At 46.5% G+C, this 20,642-nt stretch overlaps 1 protein-coding gene across 1 annotated transcript in view; it reads left to right on the forward strand.

Moving 5' to 3' along the window:
* The window catches only part of AKNAD1 (AKNA domain containing 1), a 43,008-nt gene that overhangs the window by 7,210 nt on the left and 15,156 nt on the right, over positions 1-20,642 (forward strand). Inside the window, exons 5-8 of the mRNA XM_045292017.1 lie at positions 3,821-3,954; positions 9,549-9,705; positions 13,917-14,032; positions 14,423-14,504. Coding sequence (XP_045147952.1) covers positions 3,821-3,954; positions 9,549-9,705; positions 13,917-14,032; positions 14,423-14,504 — 489 coding nt within the window. The remainder of the gene's footprint in view (positions 1-3,820; positions 3,955-9,548; positions 9,706-13,916; positions 14,033-14,422; positions 14,505-20,642) is intronic.

The following is a 20,642-nucleotide window of genomic DNA, read 5'->3' on the forward strand; positions in this document are numbered from 1 at the left end:
TTTTTTTGTTCTTTGATGCCTGATACCTGATCCCATTGACACCCTGTGATCACACAGGCTGTGTGCTTCTTCTTCCATGTGGGTGGCATTGAAGAAATTAATGTTGGGTAATGGCAAGCAGCATGGACCAAGACTGCAGACACAGAGATCCATTAGGACACCATCATGCACATCACAAAGTTGACAGTGAGCATGGAGAGACAAATCTAAGGGTTTGAGGAAGTGGTGGCAGGTTGAAAAGGATGAATGAGGGAAGGGAGGAGGCTTGGGTTTCTGCGTTGGGCAACTAAAGTAGAACTAAAAGTGGAAGGGCCGCTCAGAATGGGTGTGGGAGGCAAGCAGGAGGCAAGATGTCAAGTTCCGTTTGGGATATATCAAGTTTGAGCTCCCTAGAAGACATGTAGAAGTACAAGGTGAAGCTAACAGTTTGAGTCAACGACTAACCTAAAAGGTTGGCGGTTCAAACCCACCCAGAAGTGCCACAGAAGAAAGGCCTGGTGACCTGCTTCCAAAAAGATCACAGTCAAGAAAACCTTATGCATCAGGCCTACTCTGTAACACACTGGGCTGCCCTTGAATTAGAGTCATCCTGCCAGCAAAGCATTTTACTGCCGTTGCTGTTGTTGTTATTTTACTTCCAGTGAAGACATCCAGTGGGCTCTTAGAAGGGTGGATCTGTACCTCAAAGGATCGTTTGGACCAGAAATGTAGATGTTGGTATTGTTGTGGGTGGAAACTGAGGGGTGGCTGAGAGTAACTGGATATGGCATGGAGAGCAGTGAAGAAGGCCAAGGATGGAGTCTTGGGAAAGAGACACCAGGGGGACTCTGAAAGAAGAGGAGGAGCCCCTGGAGCAGACTGTCCCGGCCTGCAGGTCAGAGACAGACCTGAGGAGGCACAGCTGTGGAGCCCCTCCCTCCCTGTTATTAACCTTATAGGGGGGCAGAGTAGAACTGCCCCTGTGAGTTTCTGAGACAGCAACTGTTTACTGGAGCAGAAAGCCCTGTCTTGACCCCAAGAAGCGGCTGGTGGCTTTGAACTGTGGACCATTCAGATCGCAGCCAAATAAGTAACCATTACACCACACGTCTTTAAAAGGGGGTCTTTAAGAAGGGAGAGTTGGCCACACTATTAAATGCTCATGCAAGTAGGGAAGACAAGATGTGCTCTGGAATTGGCAACTAAAAGGTAGTAAGGAACCTCAGCCAGCCGGTTTCAATGAAGTGGTGGGGGCGGGGAAAGCAGATGGCAGGGGGTAAGGGATGGAGGCATGAAAGCTAAAGGAGATCACCAGCAAGTGGGGTTTCAAGAACTGGATGAATATGGGACTAAAAATGATGGACAAAGCAGAGACAACTGGTTCCAGGCACTGGTCATCAGAGACCACCATTGGGAAGCTTCTTCCTGGTGTTAAAGGATAAGTGGGATTCTGGTTGGAGCTAAGAATAGAGTCAAGGTGACTCCTGGCAGTGGTCTTAGAATTCCAGACTTATTTGGTCCAGGCTTGGAAGACAGGGCTGAGACTAAAACCTGCCAGCCTGATTCACACAGCATAGCAGAAAGCATTTGGATCGTGGAGCATGCCCATGGGTTTATGCTCTGGGTCTGCTTATTGGTTGCATCATGGTCGTCCTGTTGAAGCACGTCGCCCTGCTGTAGACTTCTCGACGAGAATTAAATGAGGTACACTTAGAAACAGTTCAACACAATGGAAGTTCCAAGATCCTCAACTATAATCCACAGCCACTCTCCTTTCTCTCCTCCTCATCCTCTTTCCTTTGAGCACCTAACACCCTCTGGGCTTCAAATCGCCACTTTGGAGCTACAACTTCCTAAATGTCCAGTCCTAATCTCTCGCTGGCAGTTCCAAATGCTTGTCTGTCTCTTCATCGGAGAACTCACTTCCACCGCAGACTCGGCCAACCCTGACACGTTTGCTCAGACGTGCCAGCCTTTCTGAACTCCTCATTGTAAGTCACAGGAGGCACGTGCTTCCCAGCTCCTGAACGAGGCATCTGAGCATCGTCTTGATGTTTACGTGATCAGCATGGGGCTGGTAGGAGCCATCAGACTCAGTTGAATGAGGAGAGTTTAATAAAGCATCATTTACAAGGGAGACCCATCAGGGATGGAGACGCCTCTCCTGGAATTAACCGTTGGAACTACTTCACCGTTAGGCAGGGGAGGAGCAGGCGCTGCGGCCTGAAGGAGAAGCTGCGGCTGTAGGAGAAGCTGACAATCTCCAGGGTCTCTGGATAGAGGGACCCAGTCAATCCGGGATGACACAGAGAGGGGCAAGTCCTGGAAAGAAAGATCTCTTACCTCATCTTCCAAACCCCTCTCTCCTGCCCTAGCCTTCCATTGGCTGAAATCAACCATGTCTGAGGACAAGGGAGCCTGTTGATACAATTCATCCATCACGGCTCAGCCTCCTGAGCACAGACAAAGACGGAGGCTGCGTCTGCAGGGGGAAGTGGCATCCATCCAGCACACTTGCCTTTTTGGGGTGCCCTCGAGTCAGAATGGTTTCAAACTCTTATTCATTAATCTACCACCTTAACTCCTGTTGGGGGTGCCATCGTTCCTGGGGCCACGCCAAGTACATCGCATACCGTGTGGTTCATTTAACTTTCACAACTGTCTGTGGCGAGGGCTCTTACGATCTTGGGATTACAGTTGAGAAAACGGAATCTTGAAGAGTTCAAGTTGCCTAGAGTCAGACACGTAGTACGTGACGGAGCCTGAACTTGAGCGCTGGTGGCTCCTCCCTTGTAGGCTCACTGTCCTATGCCCATGGCTCCCGTTGGCAACTGCTCTCCCATTCACCCATTCCTTGCCACTGCCACGAATGCTGCCTGCTCCAGGACCACCTGACCAGCATGCAAGCCTGATTTAGGTCTCATTTCTTCCATTGAACCAATCCAGGGTATTTTTTAGGGATGATTCCTGACACAATTTTCGTCTCCCTCACACCTCGCCTGCCCCGGACCAGACACAGTAGTGCCGATGATGCGGTACATCTTCAAGATGAGCCCTGGGCTGCACGAGGCTGTGCGTGGCCAAGTCTGGAAGACCCCCTCACAGTTGTGGGTTAGGTCTTCCTGCTCTTCGCTTCTCAGTTCATCCTCCAAGAGCCTTTAGACTCAAACCCAGGCCCTCTAACTTCATTTCTGTTTTGAATTTCTGGGGACTTCAGGCATCCCTCCTAGAGGGTGAAGTTCCTCCTCTGTGAAATGAGAATAAAATCTACTTCCAAGCACTTACAACTTTGCTGTGTGGATTAGATAGGATAAGGAACGGGCAAGTGTTTGGTAAGGGAAAAGTCATCTTGCAAGTACGTTGGCTAATCAATATCCCAGTCAGGATATTGCGTGGCTTCCAGGCAGATGGCCAGCAGTAACTGTGCTCCTGCAGGCTGTACAATGAGGTGCTGTGACAGGTGAGCTGGGTTGTAGGTCATATGCTTTCACATGTCAGATTCAGAAACACAACAGTTGGTGTTGCCAGGAGAAGGATAGTCCTGTAAGGGATACAGGAGCCCTGGTGGCATAGTGGGTTATGTGTTGGGCTGCTAACCACAAGGTGAGCAGTTGAAACCCACTAGCCACTCCAGAGGAGGAGGCTGAGGCTTTCTGCTCCCGTAAAGATTTAGAGCCTCGGACCCCGCAGGGACAGTGCTGCTCTGCCTTACAGGGTCGCTATGAACCAGAATGGACTCAATGGCGGGGAGCTTGCTTTTGGTAAGGTATACCATTTGGGGGACAAGCCCTCGCACTCGCAGGCTGGCCTGTGGATGATTACAGTGATGCTATTGCTGTAGGTCCTGGAGAAACTGCAGGGACATCTGGAACTGCTGGAGCAGGAGTTTCTGGCCACCAAGGAGAAGCATCTGACTTGGCAGCAGCAAAGCTACAAGCACAAATCTCCGGCTGTCGGTGACTTTGATCCAGAAAGGTCAGGCTTAAACAGGTTGCTTGAGGCGAAGCGTTCAGAGCTGACCTCCTTCAGGTGCGATTCTGGTGGTGGCTTCTGGCTTAATTTTTGGATCGCCACGGGTCAGCAAAAAGTGTCACCTCCCCCCCACCCCGCCCAACAAAGCACCAACAAATACTTAGACACACCTGTTATGTGTAGGGTCCTGTTCTGGAGGCAGAGGGTGCATCCAATAGGAGCAAGAGTCACAAGGAGGAGCGATGTGTCAAGATTTTGTATTTGTTGGGTGTCGTTATACTTGACTCTGTAGCTCAGAGGAGCCAAGCACACCCTAGAGAAACTCACATGCAGACCCCGAGGGCCCTCTCTCCTCCCAAGCCCACCCATTCTCTGCTTTCTTCTCTTCTCTTCTTTTCCTCCTCTCCCCAAACTGGCCGGTGTGGCCCGACAGGCCTCTTCTTCCATCGCTTTACTATGAGCTTGGTTCGTGTTGGGAGCTCGAAAGAAAGACAGGGTTTTCTGCTACTCCTGTGAAGAGTTACAGTCTTGGAAACTTACAGGGGAGGTTCTACTCTGTCCTCTAGGGTCGCTACAAGTCGGTATTGATCCGATGGCCAAGATAAAGGGAAAATATTACAACTGAAAGTTAAATGATCCTGGAGTGAAGTTGTTCAAGGAGCCCTGGTGGGTAGCGAGCTGGGCTACATCGGACAGCTCACTGCAGAGTCCTTGGACTGAACCCACCAGGGGATCCCTGGGAGAAAGAGGCCACTTCTTACTCCTGCCAAGAAGGAGAGTTTCGGAAACCCACGGGGCCCATCAGGCCACCATGAGTCAGCGCTGACTCCCTGGTAGTGGTTGGAGTGAATTCACATTATAGGCTTGGAGGCACAATCACATGAAAGTACGCATTTGGCCATTTTTGCAGCACTGTGCTCTTCTCTCGCCAAGTCAGACCATTTAAGATGTATTCCAGGACTCAAGGCACGATCACTTCCATGATTTCCTGGTAGGAATCCATTTAATAAGCTTAATATTTGCATATTCAGCTCTTTCTACTCACAGCTTTCTAACACATTCATTCTTGATGCCAAAATATTTTTATGGTTTTTATGTTGGCACTAGCATCCTGGAGTGTGTTTTTTGCCACTCCACTGCTCCTTCCCTGAGGTACAATTTTACTTCTTTTTTAAAAAGAATGGAACATCTGTTTACTATTATTGCAATACAGAGTAATTTAGACAACAAAGATGGGTTTTAATATTAACTTTCCCTCAAAGCTTATTACTGTCTCCACACATTGCCTCCTGAGGGGGCTGGGAAAAAAGATCTCCACATGCTTTTAAAATTTGTTTAAACGTTTATAGAGTAATGGCATTTATTTTTCACGGACTCCCAATCGTTTGGTGGTCATTCTACAGATGGGCCTTTCTGCACATTGAGACCGGAGTTTATTTATAGTCTCTTTACAACCACAGTGCCTGGCACCAGTGTGACTCGAAAGAAGCTCAACTGCAATTACATGCCATATACAGAAGAGGCTTTCAGCCCCGGGCGAGGGAGGGGCCCAGCTCCTCCCCATCGCTGCGAAAGCCACCTCAGGACAGCAGAAGCGGGGGCAGCTTGAGGCTGGTGGCCGCTGCACTGGGATGGGCATGGTGTGGCCGTGAGCCGAGTCGCGGGCAGCCCTGGCAGCTTGGTATGCAAAGAACTTTTTAGGCACTGAGCCCACAGGTCTTTTGTGGACCGCTTTCTGTAGATGTAAGAATCCTGCGCAGTGGTTGATGAATCCCTTGTGTATTGGAAGCCAGCTGGTCTGCTCTCCTGCAAAGTGCCGCCTTTAAAAGGTCATGTGCAGAAAGCCCTGCTTGGATTCCAGGCATCTCGGTATTTGGGATGGACTTCACAGAACCGTCACCATGCATGGGATTCTCGCACACACTAACCCCAGAAGCCAAGGAGGCAAGAAGTGGGGGGTCTACTTTATCACTCCTCACTCCCTGCGGCTCTCAGTATAGAATCGTGCCTCTTGCTTTACAGGAAAAACAAACAAACCCAAATCTCTCAGAAATGCCCTCGATCCGTCTCTAAAGAGTGGTGCTTTCACCCACCCCTCCCCCCTTCACCAGTTTACAGCCCCTCCAGTCCCACCTGGGAGCCATCCCTTCCCACGACCTTGATGCCTGGGCTGCTTCTCTCCACGCTCACTCCTCAATGTCTCTCCTGGTCCCTGCTACTGCCTGCTGGGTTATGAACGTATTTTCCTATATCTTATTCCATTTTTAAAATCACTTTGGTTTTTCATGCTTCCTAGTCTTCTTTGTCCCACCACTTAAGGAATAGGACAGCCCTTACCCATGGGTTGAAGAGGTCATTTGTATCAGACACCATGTACCTGGGCCTGGTCCTATTTTACCCTGTTGACCTAGAGGCTGATTCCTATGTCCACCACATAGTTTGTAATTGCTATTGTTTAGTGTGTATTTTGAAGTGTTTCTTTCCAGAACATTTTTGGTTTTTCACCATTCTTGTGCAGTCCTCTTACTAACAAACTTCTTAAGCAGTTTGCCAAGTTTTCTGAATGAAATCCTATTAGAACTTGATTTTGGATGGTGGTAAATTTATAGATTGTTAGAAGGAGTTGAAATCTTTGCAGTGAACATTCCCACCCAGGAACGTGTTTTCTTCTTGCAGATTATATACATTTGAGCATTCCTCGTTTTGTTAGGGTTTTTCTGATACTTGGGAATGTTCTCTTTAAGTGGGACGTCGGAAATACATTGCATATTTAGCTTGTACAGGGGCTACCTTATGCAACTCTCTCCTTGGTGGTTTTGCTGGTTTTTCAGTTGTGGCTTAGTGGTTATGCCCTGGGTTGCTAACTGCAAGCAACGCGGTTTGAAACCCCCAGGCACTCTGAGGGAGAAAGACGAGGCTTCCGACTCCTGGAAAGAGGCGGTTAGTTCTCCCCTGCCCTCCAGGTCGCTGTGAGTTGAGTTGACTTGATGGCAGTGAGGTTTGGGAGCGTTCTAGTTTGAAGTTTGAAAACTATGTCAGGGTCTGTGGCGTCAGCTCAGACGCATCGCGACCCACGTACAGCGAAATGAACCTCTGCCTGGTCCTGCCCCATCCTACGCCAGCTGTTAGGTGTGCGCCCGTTGTTGCAGCCACGGCGTCAGCCCAATTTGCCCAGGGTCTTCCTCTCACTTGCTGCCCCTCTACATGACTAAGCGTGAGGGCTTTTTCCAAAGCACGAGAGACGAGGGTTCCCTGTCCTTTCTTCTAAGGAGCATGGCTCTGCTCCTTCCAGGAAAGATTGATTTGTTCTCCTGGCAGCCCATGGTACTTTCATTATGAAAATCATAACATCTGAAAATAATATTTCCACTCCTTTTTTTCCCCTCCCAAGCATTTGGGAGCAATCTCTTACACAAGAGGCTTCAAAAAGTTTGTGGGAAAATGGAATTGAAATATCATGAAATATTTTCATGAATGATCGAAGCCTCCTTGTAAGCATTGCTTTATTGAGCTTGCCGTTCTTTGCAGGGCAACACTGAATCGTAGGCGTGAAAGCAAGCCCACTTGCCATGGTCTTCGTGTTCACGGACATGCTTCGTGTGGTGACTTCTGTAGGTCCAAGGAGATAAGCTTGATCGAGGAAGATTTCTTCTGTTCCAGAATCTACGCGCTTTCTTTCTTTCTTTCTTTTTATTTTATAAAGTTTTAAAAATCTTTTTAGAAGTCCGTATAGATTTTCCTTTCTTTTTAACTTAGTAAATTATTTGAATAAATATCCTAATATCGAACCATAGGACGAGCAAGGGTACTTTCTGTTTTCTTTTTACTCCAGAAGGGTTGAGTAACACAGAAATGACATGTTCCTTAAGGTCCCATCACAATTTATTAAGAATGCCTCTTGGGCTTAGTTCTTTCCTGAAGGTAGACTTTTGCTAACCGATTCTGTTTTTATCCGGGTAGTTTATTTTTCTCAGAATTTCCATTCTTTTGAGTGAATTTTAATAACATATTTTCCCAGGAACTTGTCCATTTTACCTCGATATTAAACTGTTTACATGAAATTGTTTAATTCTTTTTTATTTAAAACCTTTCCTGACACCTGGGTTTCTCTTCGGATCATATAGACCTTTGCCTTTTAAAATTTCCCCATTATATTGTCCTCCTCAGTCCTGCTTCTCAGGCAGACTTTTTTCAGGAGTTTATTTTATAGATATTTTCAAAAAAAACACTTCATTTTTCCCATCAAATTTCTTGAAGTTTTATATATTTTTGCTTACGTTCATGAATCTCTTCTTTTTCTTATGTTTACTTTGTGATATTTTTTTCTTTCTTCCTGTTTTGAATACTTAGTTTAAAATTTTTTTGAATCTTTCCCTTAGTTGTTCATTTTAAGACTATACATTTTCCTTACAGTGCTCTTTTAGCTGAATGACTTTGATTTTCATATCTTTTTTTCCTCAGTATCTCTAATTTCCATTTCATTTTTTTTCTTAAACTCAGAAGATTTCTAGAGGGGTGATTTTTTAGAACCACAATTAGATACATTTTGTCTTGTTTTGTAATCTTTTTGTTATTACTTTCTAGTGATCAGAGAATGTGAACTGTATGATTTTTAATATTTTGATTATTTTGAGCTTTTCTTTGTGGATCAATATGAGGTACATTAAAAATATATGAGGTACATTTTTGCAAATGTAATGGATTTAAAGAAAATAGATTCTGTTCTCTGGGTAAAAATATTTAAATTAATATGCATAAAATAATATAGATTGGATCAAGCTTATTAAATTATTCAAAAATATTGATTTATTTTTCATTAAAATAATTTTTTTTCTTTCTCTTTTTTTATTAAGATAAAACCTCCTGTACAATCACAGCTGTTAGAGTTGTAAAAAACAAAAACCTGCTGCTATTAAGTGGATACAAATCATAGTGACTCTATAGGGCAGGACAGAAGTGCCCCTTGGGTTTCTGAGACTGTAACTCTTTATGTGAGTAGAAAGTCTCAAATCGAACTGCTGCTGACCTTGCAGTTAGCATCCCAACACATGACCATGACACCGCCGGGCTTCCTTACAATTGTAAGGGATCTTGATCTCATTAGATTGGTAAGCAAGTGATTGTTATCTCTAGGCTGTAGCTAAGCCACTCAGACCCAAACCAAACTCACTGCCATCGAGCCGATGCCAACTCACAGCAACCCTAAAGGACAGGGTAGAAGTGCCCTTTGAGTTTCCGAGACTGCACTCTTTATGGGAGTAGAAAGTCTTGTCTTTCTCCTGCGAGTGGCAGGTAGTTTCAAACTGGGAACCGTAACCACTACCCACCGGGGCTCGACCCAGAAATATTCAGAAGCTTCTTTATCCAAGGTCATAGAACCAGTGAACAGTAAAATGAGGATTGGAGCCCAAGCTTTCACGGGCACACCATAAACAGGACGCCAATCAGGGCTGGTGTCCGTTCTCCTTGCTGCTGGGACACAGTCACAGTAGAGATCGAAGCAACACACACGAGTGGTAGTTCCTGCGTCACAATGCCGGCAGCAGGGCAGAGGATCGTGTATTTGATTGTGCTTGTGTTTGCTTCTGCTTACTTAGGAAAGTGGAAGGGGAAATCTTCAAGTTGGAGATGCTACTTGAAGGTGTTAAAGAGAAAACCGATGAGCACAAATATACCTCACCTCCCTCTCTTCCTGCGGGCTCTCCCATCATCCTGGATGACTTGTTATGCACATCTCCTCCACCCTCAAATGAGGTAATTTAGCAGCCTGCAGCCTAATTTGGTGCCTGGAAAGAAATGGCTTGAATGCCTTTGTAAGATCTGACTTCATGGAATTATGGCTGTTTTAATACTTCATGGAAACATCCAAAGTCCTAGGAATCATATTGCCTGAAACAGAAATTAAAATTAAAATTAAAAGCTTTTTTAAGCATTGGCCTTTTGAAAAGTCCCCTCTGTTTTGGGATGTAACAAATGTAGTGTAAACTGATGACCTGTTAAAGAGCTATTTCTTTGGGATGAATACTACACATTTTGTGGATTGGATCTGGAAGAAATCCTTTTACTTCTTGATTGCTTTGTACTCTTCCTTCCAAATAAAGGATAGCATGTCTGTGACTTCCCATGAGCCCAGTTCTAATTTTCCCTCCTCTCAAGAAGAATCCCCTGGGCTTGTCTACCTTTGCAAGGCTGAGAATTGAAAGCAGCCACCACGCTCCCTCTTCGTTCTCCACTCGTGTATGTGCAATTCTGGGAAACTGAGTCATTGGGCTGACTGCCTTCAACTAACTCTGTAATTGTCACACAGCTCTGAAAGACAGACTGTGGCTAAGGTTCAAAACGTGAATGAGGTTTCTTGTCGGCGCTAAGGACATGACGAAGATTATGTAAATGTTTGTCTTCCAAAGAAGTGTGTTTGCCTCCTTAAAATACTCAGCTGCCTGGCAGCGTGAGGTTGTTTGTGTAACCTTGATAGCCAGCCTCAGAAAACAAACCCTCACGGCCATTAAGTGGGTGCAGACTCTGCGTAGCCGTATGAGGACAGGGTGGAATTCCCCCGGAGGGCTTCTGAGACTGCAATTCTTTCTCGTTGTTGGGTGCCATTGAGCCAGGTCCAACCAACAGCCACCTTCCACAGGACCTAACGAAACCCTGCCCAGGCCGGTGTCCCAGCACAGGATTGTGCATGTGAGGGTCCCTGTGCCGAAGCCCAAGGTGGCATCCACTCTGTCAACCCAGCTCATTGAGAGGGACTTCCTCTTTTTCGCTGCCCCTCTGCTGGATGGGAGCAGAAAGATTCATCTTTCTCCACTGAGCAGCTGGTGGATTTGAACTGCTGACTTTGCCATTGGCAGCCCACCGGGGCTCCTCGGCCACCTACCACCTTTCCGCTGTGTTCTGTGTCCCCCGGCCCTGGGTCTCCGCTGTGAGAGCTGTGCCCATCTTTGTATCCTGAACATCTGATGAATGTCTCACCCAGAGTCCATGCTGTGGCGTTCAATATTGTCAACCCCAACCCACCGTGGGTTGCATCAATTTCAGTGCTTTGCAAGTTCTATAGCATTTATTCACACACACACACACACACACACACACACACACACACACACACCCCAGGACTAAATGAGCAGGCCAGGACCTGGCCAGTAGCTCATCTTCATTGGGCCCCACATTTACAGCAACTATTGTGAAATGATGACAACTCTATTACCTGGTGATGGGTTGCCCTGAAAAGAGCCAGGATGTCAGTTTGAAGAGTAAGGTGCATCTTACTCCAGGTAGGGTAATTTCAATCTCCTCATATGCATGTGAAAGTCAGACATTGACTGAGGAAGATTGAAGAAGAATGGATGTCGTTGAGTTACAGTGCATGTGAGGAAAACGGAAAGTCTGTGGACTGTTTGAAGAAAAGCAAATCTGTCTCAGTAGTACAGCCAGAATGCTCCTTGCAAGCCAGGGTGGAGAGACTTTGTCTTAGGACATTGGACGCATTATGAGGAGAGACCGGTCCCTGGAAAAGAACATCATGCTTGGCACAGGAGAGGGTTGGCCGAAAAGAGGAAGATCCTCAAGGAGATGAATTGACTCAGTGGTTGCGACCATGGCTCAAACAGAACCATCCTTGTGAGGATGGCGCAGGGCAGGGCAGCTTCTCCTTCTGTCGGGCACAAGGTCAGCATGAGTTGGAACCAACTCGATGGCACTAACAACAACCCCTCTTACTTTGTGACAAGTCATCCTGAAAGGAAAGTCTACTGCTCGTGCTAATGTTTTCATTTATTTGGTAATATTTATTGCTATATGCGAGGCAATTTCCTAGCATATCGTGATAAAACATTCAGGTACTAACAGAGGTTGAAGGTTTAACTTCACCTAGACGTGTCTCAGAAGAAAGGCCTGGCAGTCTACTTCTAAAAGATTCCAGCCACTGAGAACTGTGTGGAGCATGGTGCTGCTCTGACACATGATCACCAGGCTTTGGAATCACTGGACAGCAAGCAAGTTTCTTTAGGCAGCTTTCTGAGTACTGTAGACATGGTTTAGATAAGGCACATAAACACCTACCTCAAGATTCTTTCATTTCATTAAAAATAATTTTAGTGACATATAATTCACATATCATACCATTTATTGCTCAATCAAAATAAGAAGAGTTGTTCAATCATTGCCACAATCAGTTTTAGAACATCTTCTTGCCATACTCATGGTTGTTAGCTCCCTACTTCCCCTAACCCTCCCCTGCCATAGTCCTAAGAAATTATGAATCCAATTACTGTCTCAATAGGTTCATCTGTTCTGGATTTCATATACAGAAAATCATACAACACACACCAACAAACCCACCACCAACAATGACAAAACAAAACAGAAACCTTGATAGAAAAGAAAGCAGAAAATGTTAAAAACAGAAACCTTAAAAATTTTAGATTCCAAAGGAAGATCACAAATATGGGTGAAGGGAGACAGCGGTTGGTATATGATATGAAAGCAATAATAATTTATAATGTATCAAGTGGTCACGAGTTGGGGGAAGGAAGGAAAAAAGAGGAGCTGATACCAAGGGCTCAAATAGAAAGTAAATGTTTAGAAAATGATGATGGCAGCATATGTACAAATATGCTTAATACAATTGATGTATGGAATGTTATAAGGGCTGTAAGAACTCCCAACAAAATGATTTTCTTAAAAGGAAGATCACATGTATGGTGTTAATTTTAAACTAACTACATCTGCCATAATCAACTTTACAATGCTCTGTCTAATAGCATTTACATCATTGAACCAAGGTCATAAGGGGTCTCCCCAGAGGCTTACTCCATGTGTGGACCCTCAAATGGATTCTGGGCTTCCACTGTCATCCATCACCCGCTGCAAACAGGGTGTTCCGAATTTAAATTTTGATCCCATTCCCTCCTTTGGATTTGGATTTTATGGTTGACAATCCTTGGATCACTCAGGCTGGTGTGCTTCTTCCATGTGGACTTAGTGGACACCTCATTTAAGATGCTTTTATTTCTGTGAGGGAGACACACAAATAAACAAATAATGCATACTTGTAACTACAGAATACTCTGTGCATAGAGTAATACTGTAGGCCTCATGGACTCGGAAGCGGGACTCCCTGAGTTTAAAGACTGGCTCTGTCATTTATTAGCTTTCTGACCTTGGAAAATTGCATAACCTCTCTGTACCTCCGTTTCCTCATCTGTAAAATTGAGATAATAACCACACCTGCCTCACAGGATGGCTATAAAGTTTAAATGAGTTAATATATTTAAAGCACTTAAGTGGGGCCTGGCTCAGAGCAGGGCATTAACTGGGTTAGGTCCCCAAACCACTCACTGCCATCAAGCCAATTCCAGTGTGTCCAGTGCGCAGTACAACTGCTCTCTCTGGGTGACCAGGACTCGGTCTTCACAGGGACAAAAAGTCTCATCTTTCTCCTGTGGGGTGGCTGGTAGATTCAAACTGCTGCGCTTGCAGTTAGCCGCCCGTGTGTGTGTGTGTGTGTGTGTGTGTGTGTGTGTGTGTGTGTGTAAGCCACTCTGCCCCCAGGGCTCTATGGTAACGTGAGTGAAGGGAGAGGGGGGCAAGGTGGTCGTGCAGCTTTTCCAACAGTAGGTTTGAAGCTGAGTCCAGGAAACAGCCCTCCTGCCAGGATGTCACGGTGCATCCGGGTGGGCAGGGGGTGTCGAAAGGAGCCCTGGTGGTGCTGTGGTTAAGCGGGGGACTGCTAACTGCCAGGTGGGCAGCTCAGACCCACCAGCCCCTCCCTGGTCGAATGTGGCAGTCCGCTTCTAGAAGGAACATGGCCTTGGGAGCCACAGTGACAGCCCTGCTCTGTACCGGGGTTCGCTGAATCCGAATCTACTCCATCGCTACGAGTTTGGGGGCGCTGCACTGATCTGGAGTTCCTTCCATGGGACTGTGGCCCTAGCAGCAAATCCTTCTGTGTGCTCCCCTAGATTCCCAAGGATCACCCTGGCTACCCTCCTGCGCTTCCAGGCACACGTCGAAGTGAGGGGACAGGGGTGGCCAAGCCAGGCCTTTCGGAGGAGCTTGGCAAGCTGGACCTTCAGAGGTGAGTCCTGCCCCCACTCACCGCCCCTTCCCACAGCCTCATGTAGCCCCTTAGGAGGCCCCAAGCACCCCCCTAGGAGAAACCAACTTGGGCTGCAGGTTACAAACCCTGCAAGCCTCGCTTCTCCACCTGCACCCCGGAATCCAGAGGGTCTCTACAATGCCCTGGGCAGAGATGGTGGGTCTCAGGTGGCCAGGGGGCTGCGAGTGGGGCCTAGTGGTCACCTGAGGGTCACATGAGAACCCCATCACACTCACCTCAGGTTGCACGTTCCCACCCTCCCAGGACTTGTCACTGGATTAAAGAAGGTGGGTGATCCCATAGTTGGGGGCCCTTGGGGAGCTCACGAATGATCGGAAAACTGTTTTTGATGTTACCTATTTTTACCAGTTCCGTCGACTGGCTGATCAGTGATGTGGCTGCCCAGGACCTGCCGGATCAAACGCCCACCCGGTTGTCTTCTGTCTCCAGGGTAAGGCCAGCTGCCCAGCCCTGTTTCTGCTGTGTTCACCACAACCATAAGGAGGGTGGCCTTGAACTTGACATCACAAAGCTCACTTCACACCTGTTGGCACGCCGGGCATCAGTGCCGGTGGTACTGTTGGTATTACTAACAATGCCACTTTTGCAACACTCAGGAGAAATTTCGCTGGGGTATGTGTTCTAGAACAGGGCTCCTCCCACTTCCATGCAGGGAGACTGCTAACCCACTAACTGATCCTGTAGGCCTGGCTGGGGCCTGCCTTTCTGCGATTCTGTCACAGAATCTGCTGGTCCTCGGCCCACCCATAGAGTAGCCAGACCTGGAGATGATCTCATGAACAAACTGGGGACATGAGGACCCCCAAACCCTTGGGTCTAAAGTGCTGATAACACTATTACAGTCAACATATACTGTTGGTTCAGAGCGCTACGGCTTACAGAGACTTTGTTCTTGTTTTGCAGAAAAGGAGTTGGAAGCTTAGAAAGGTGAGGAGATTTGCCCAGGGAAGAAGACATGAGATACAGTACAAGTATCTCAACTCTGCAGGGTTGGCACCTTCCTACACTTTATTAAAACAGTCTGTCTTAGACGTGGGAGCCCTGGCAGCGCAGTGGTTACACGTTGGGCTGGGAGCTGCAAGTTCCGCAGTTCAAATCCAGTCACTCTGTGGCACTATGGCCAGCCTGTCTACTCCTGTACACAGTTAGCCTCCGAAACCCACAGGGCGCTTCTACTCCGGCCTGTGGGGTCAACACCGGCTCCACGGCAGGGAGTCTGGTCCGGGCTCGGTCTTCAGGGTTAGAAGATAGAAGAAAACCCAGGAAAATGGAGACATCAACCTTTTAAGAATGACAAAGCAGGTATAAGCTTGTTGCTAACAAGCCAACAAAAGTCAGCCAGTACAGGAAAGTACAGAGAATGTTTCCCTGAGAGAATAATTCGTTGACATGTTAGTGTATCTTTCCAGCCTTGAAGAATCTCTCCGGACACTGCTGGTGGCTCAGCAGTGAAGCACTCTGCTGCTGACGGAACGGTTGGCATTTCAAGGCCACCCCGCTGCTGGAGTCCTGTAAATATCGCAGCACAGAACCCCTGGGATTGTTGCTCCTTTACCTGCAGCCCTGGTTGGGCAGCGGTCAGTGCTTGGCTGCTACCTGAAAGGCTGGCCGTTGGAACCCACTAGCTGCTCTGGAGGAGAAAGAGATGGCAGTTTGCTACCATAGAGATGACAGCTTTGGAAATCCTCTGGGGCAGTTTCACTGTGTCCTACAGGAGCCCCGGTGGTGGGGTGGTTACTCTCTGGGCTGTGATTCACCTGGTCAGCAGTTCAACACCACCGGCAGCTCCAAGGGAGAAAGACTGGGTGGGCTTTCTCCTCCAGTCAGCAGTTACAGTCTCCGAAACCCACAAGGGGGCGCTGTGAGTCAGCATGGACCCCCTGGCATGAGGTTTTTGCTGTGTGTTTTAAATTGGGTCCCTGAGAGTCAGAGTTGACTGCAGCGGCAATGGGTTTGGTTTCATTTGTGAATTGAAAATTGGCTCGATTCTTCGTAGATATGGAATCATAATATATTGTTTTACAATATACTTATTTCATTTAACAATATATTGAGGATATGTCTCCTTGTCACTTAGACCAGCAGTTCTCAACCTGTGGGTCGCATCCTCTTTGGGGGTCAAATGATCCTTTCACAGGGGTCGCCCAATTCATAATAGTAGCAACATCACAGTTATGAAGTAGCAATGAAAATAATTTTATGGTTGGGGGTCACCACAACATGAGGAGCTGTATGAAAGGTTCACGGCATTAGGAGGGTTGAGAACCACTGACTTAGACTAACCTATAGCTCCTTTTTCATGGCTACACGGTGTCTTGTTCTTTGAGTGTGCCCTGATTCATTTAACCAATCACTTACTGTTGGGCATTTCGTTTTTCCTCAGCTCTTTGGTGTTATCAGCACTGCTTCAAGCAGCATCGCTTGCCATGCAGATTTTTGGCCATGGCTGAGTATTTGCTTAGGGTAAACCCTTCGGGAGGCAATGAATGATTCAAAAGGGAGTGGAGGTGGTATTCGATGCTGCGGAGTTGGCTCCAACATTCACTGACCCCTAGGTACAATAGAATCAAACACTGCCTGGCCTTCGCCATCCTCACGACGCTGCTGGGTTTGAGCTCACTGCTGCAGCCAGTGTGCGCATCCAGCTTGTTGAGGGCCCTCCTTTTCTTGGCTGCCCCTTTACTTTACCAAACGTGATATCCTTCTCCAAGGACTGGTTTCTCCTAACAACATAACAAGTATGTGAGGCAAAGCTCACCATGAAGTCCTGCCTCTAAGGAGCATTTTGGCTGTACTTCTTCCAAGACAAATGTGTTTGTTTTCCTGGCAGTTTACAGTACTCCCAATATTCTTCACCAGCACCTTAATTCAAATGCATCGGCTCTTCCATCTTCCTTATTCAACGTCTAACTTTCACAGCTATGTGAGGCAATCGAAAATGTCCTGGCTCGGGTCAGACACACCTTAGTCCTCAGAGTGACATCCTTGCTCTTCAACACTTGAACGAGGTCTTGTGCAGCAGACTGACCCCGTGCGATGCATCGTTTGATTTCTTGACTGCTGCTGCTCCCATGAGCATCGATTGTGATCCAAGCAAGATGAGATTCTCAACCACTTCAATCTTTTCTCCATTCATCACGATGTTATCTATTGGTCCAGTTGTAAGGATCTGGGTGTTGTTTACATTAGGTTGTAATACCTGGTGAAGGCTAGACTCCTTGATCTTCATCAACAAGTATTTCAAGTCTTCGTCAGATTCAGCAAGCAAGCATATCGCAGCCTGTTCACAAGACTGCCTCTAATCCTAATGCTGAATTCTTCTTCACATAGCCCAGCATCTTGCATTACTTGCTCAGCAGACAGATTGAACAAGTGTATGCAAGGGTACAACCCTGGTACACACTTTCCCTGATTTGAGACTACTCAGTAGTCCCTTGTTCTGCTCTTCAAGTGACTGCCTCTTAGTCCATGCACAGGTCCCATAGGACAGGGCAGTGTCCTGGAATTCTTTTCAATGAGATCCATAATTTTTTTTATCCACAAAGTCAAATGCCTTTTCATAGTCAATAAAACACAACTAAACCTATTTATGGCATTGTCTGCTTTCAGCCCAAATTTATCTGACATCAGGATTCTTCGCCCTCGCTCCATGGTCTCTTCTGAATCCACTGTGAACTCTGGCAGCTCCCTGACTATGTATTGCTGCAGTAATGTTTTAATATCTGAAAAAGATTTTACCTGCATGTGATATTAATGATAGTGCTTGATAGTTTCAGCATTCTGTGGGGTCACCTTTCTTTAGAATGGGTGCAATAATGGATCTCTTCCAGTCCTTCGGCCAGGTAGCTGTTCTCCACATGTCCTGGCACAGATGAGTGAGCGCTTCCAGTGCAGCATCAGCTGGTTGGAACATTTCATTGGTATCCTGTCAATTCCTAGAGGCTTGTGTTTTGCTAACGCCTTCAAAGCAGTTTGGACTTCTTGCTTCAGTATCACTGGTTCTTGCTCATGTGCCATCTTTTGAAATAGTTGCATGTTGACGAATTCTTTATAGACAGTGACTGTATCCATCCTTTCATCATCTTTCAATGCTTCCTGCATCACTCGATATTTTGCCCATAGGATCTGTCAGTATTGAAACTTGAGGCTTGACCTTTTTCTTCTAGTTCTTTCTGCACGATATATGCTGAGTGCCTTCAGCCTTTTGAGTTTCTACCTGTAGGTCTTTGCACATTTAATTGTAATACTTTATGTTGTCTTCTCCAGCTGCCTGCTGACATTTTCCATTTAGCTTTTTGGTTTTATCATTTCTTCTATTTGCTTTAGCTACTATAGACTTGAAAGTAATTTTCAGCGTCTCTTCTGACATCCGTTTTGGCTTTTGCTTTTTCCCTGTCTTTCTTAATGGCCTGTTGCTTCTTCGTGTGTGATGTTCCTGCTGCCACCCAGCTCATCACGTCTTCTGGCACTAGCACCCGATGTGCCCAATCTGCTCTTGAGATGTTCTCAGAGCTCAAGTGGGATTGATATGCAAGGCAATATTCTGGTTCTCATGGACTTGGTTTAATTTTACTCAACTTGAACTTGAACTTACAGATGAGGAGTTGATAGCCTGCTGCTCAGTCAGCCCTTGCCTTCATTTGAATGATGATTGCATGTGTCTCCATGGTCTCTTCCCACAGATGGAGTCATTTTGATAGCTGTCTATTCTGTCTGGCCATGTCTAGTTGCCATTTATGTTGTTGGGGAAGAAGAAGTCATTTGCTACGAACAAGTTGTTGATCTTGCACAATTCTATCATGCGATCTCGTTTTGTTTCTGCCCCCAAGACCATATTTTCCAGCTACTGCCTCTTCCTCTTGGTTTCCAGCTTTGGCATTCCAATGGACAATAATTATCAAGGAGACTGCATCACAGGTTTGCTTAATGCTACCAACTGAAAAAGTTGGTAGAATCCTTCGGTTTCTTCATCTCTAGGGGTTGGTGTGGAAAATCAAACAATAGCTTCATTTCCTGGCTTTCCTTGTATGCATGTACTTATCATTCTGCCACAGGCAGGACAGCCCTTCGAGACAGACCTCGACATGTTCCTTTTGATGGGGAATGCAAGGACTCTCTTCTTGAGTCTGTCAGTCCCTGCCACAGTAAACGATAGGCTTACTGGATTCAAAATGGTCAATGCCAGTCAGCTCACTAATGCCTAGCATATCAATGTTAATGTGTTCCACTTCATGTTTGACCACTTTTCATTTTCCTGGATTCATCCTTCATCCTTTCCAAACATCAACAGATGTTTGCAACAGTTTCTTCACATTTTCAGTCGTGCCCCATCAGCAAATGAACATCTGGAAAGCTGCACTCCACCCACGTGATTGCGGGTGACTCCACTTTGAGAGGGCCGCTCTTCTTCAGTCATATTGTGAGTGCCTTCTGACTTGAGGGCTCTGGATAGGACAGTGTGAGAACTGCTGTTTATGAACGCTCCAGTGTCTTACGATGTTCTGGTGCTATTCATAAGGGTTTCTGTGGCTCACTCCTCAGCCTATTCCTTCTTTGTAGTCTGTTCTTGGTCTGGAAGCTCTGCTGGAACCTGCTCACTATAGGTGATCCTCCTGGTGTTTGAAGTAGCAGTGACATATCTTCCAGCATCACAACAACCTACAAGCCACCACAGTACGAGCAACTGATAGACAGTGGTGGAGTTTAAAAGGGACACTCATTGATAGTTCTGATACTTTTAGCCAAGTGGGGCCAGTTCACAGGGCTGCAGTAGTAGAACGTGGTGGGGCTGTGACTCCAACCCCAGCCCACCCTGGGGATTGTTTTCTTTTCAGCCTTTACTAAAGTTCTAAGTGAATGCTAGCATCTCATGGTTTTCTTTGCCTGTGAGATTCGCCCTATTTTCACAGGCATCTTGGCCATTCCCACCTCCTCGTTGAGACCATCAACATTTTAACTTATTTTGCAAAACTGAAAGCAGCTCATGTTTAAAAAGGCAGACACCGGGGAACATATTAAGGGCGAGTCAGAAGCCCTAGTGTGGAGCCCTGTTGGACTAACAATAAGGTCAGCAGTTCAAACCCACCAGCCATGCTTTGGGGAAAGATGAGGCTTTCTACTCCTGTAAAGATTTATAGCCTTAGAAACCCACAGGGGCAGTTCTAGTGTGTCCTGTAGGGTCGTTATGAGTGGCAATGGGCTTGACAGTGGTGGTTTTCGTTTGGTAGGTTCAAGGTTGACATTTCATTATACAAAGTGCTCTGACAGACAAAGGAGCAGCAGAACTACGGTTAAGAGCACACATCTATGAGCCAGGCAGGTGAAGGTTCCATGCCACTTCTTTGAGGTCTCAGTAGCTTGCTTACCTTCTCGGAGCCTCAGAGTATTCATCATCAAAACGAGGGCAGCATGGATTATGGGATGGAATAGCAGGAGACGATAGGAGCAGGATGGTGGCTTTTTCTTCCTAGTGAGAAAACGCTGACATGCTCCAAAGGAAATAAATGCATGGACTAAGAAGTCACAAGCAATACAGGAAATGCAACCTGTGGATAAGCATATGCAAAAT

Source organism: Echinops telfairi, unplaced genomic scaffold (assembly GCF_000313985.2).
Source record: "Echinops telfairi isolate 266 unplaced genomic scaffold, ASM31398v2 ScPeMD7_443;HRSCAF=831, whole genome shotgun sequence".
In the NCBI taxonomy this organism is placed as follows: domain Eukaryota; kingdom Metazoa; phylum Chordata; class Mammalia; order Afrosoricida; family Tenrecidae; genus Echinops; species Echinops telfairi.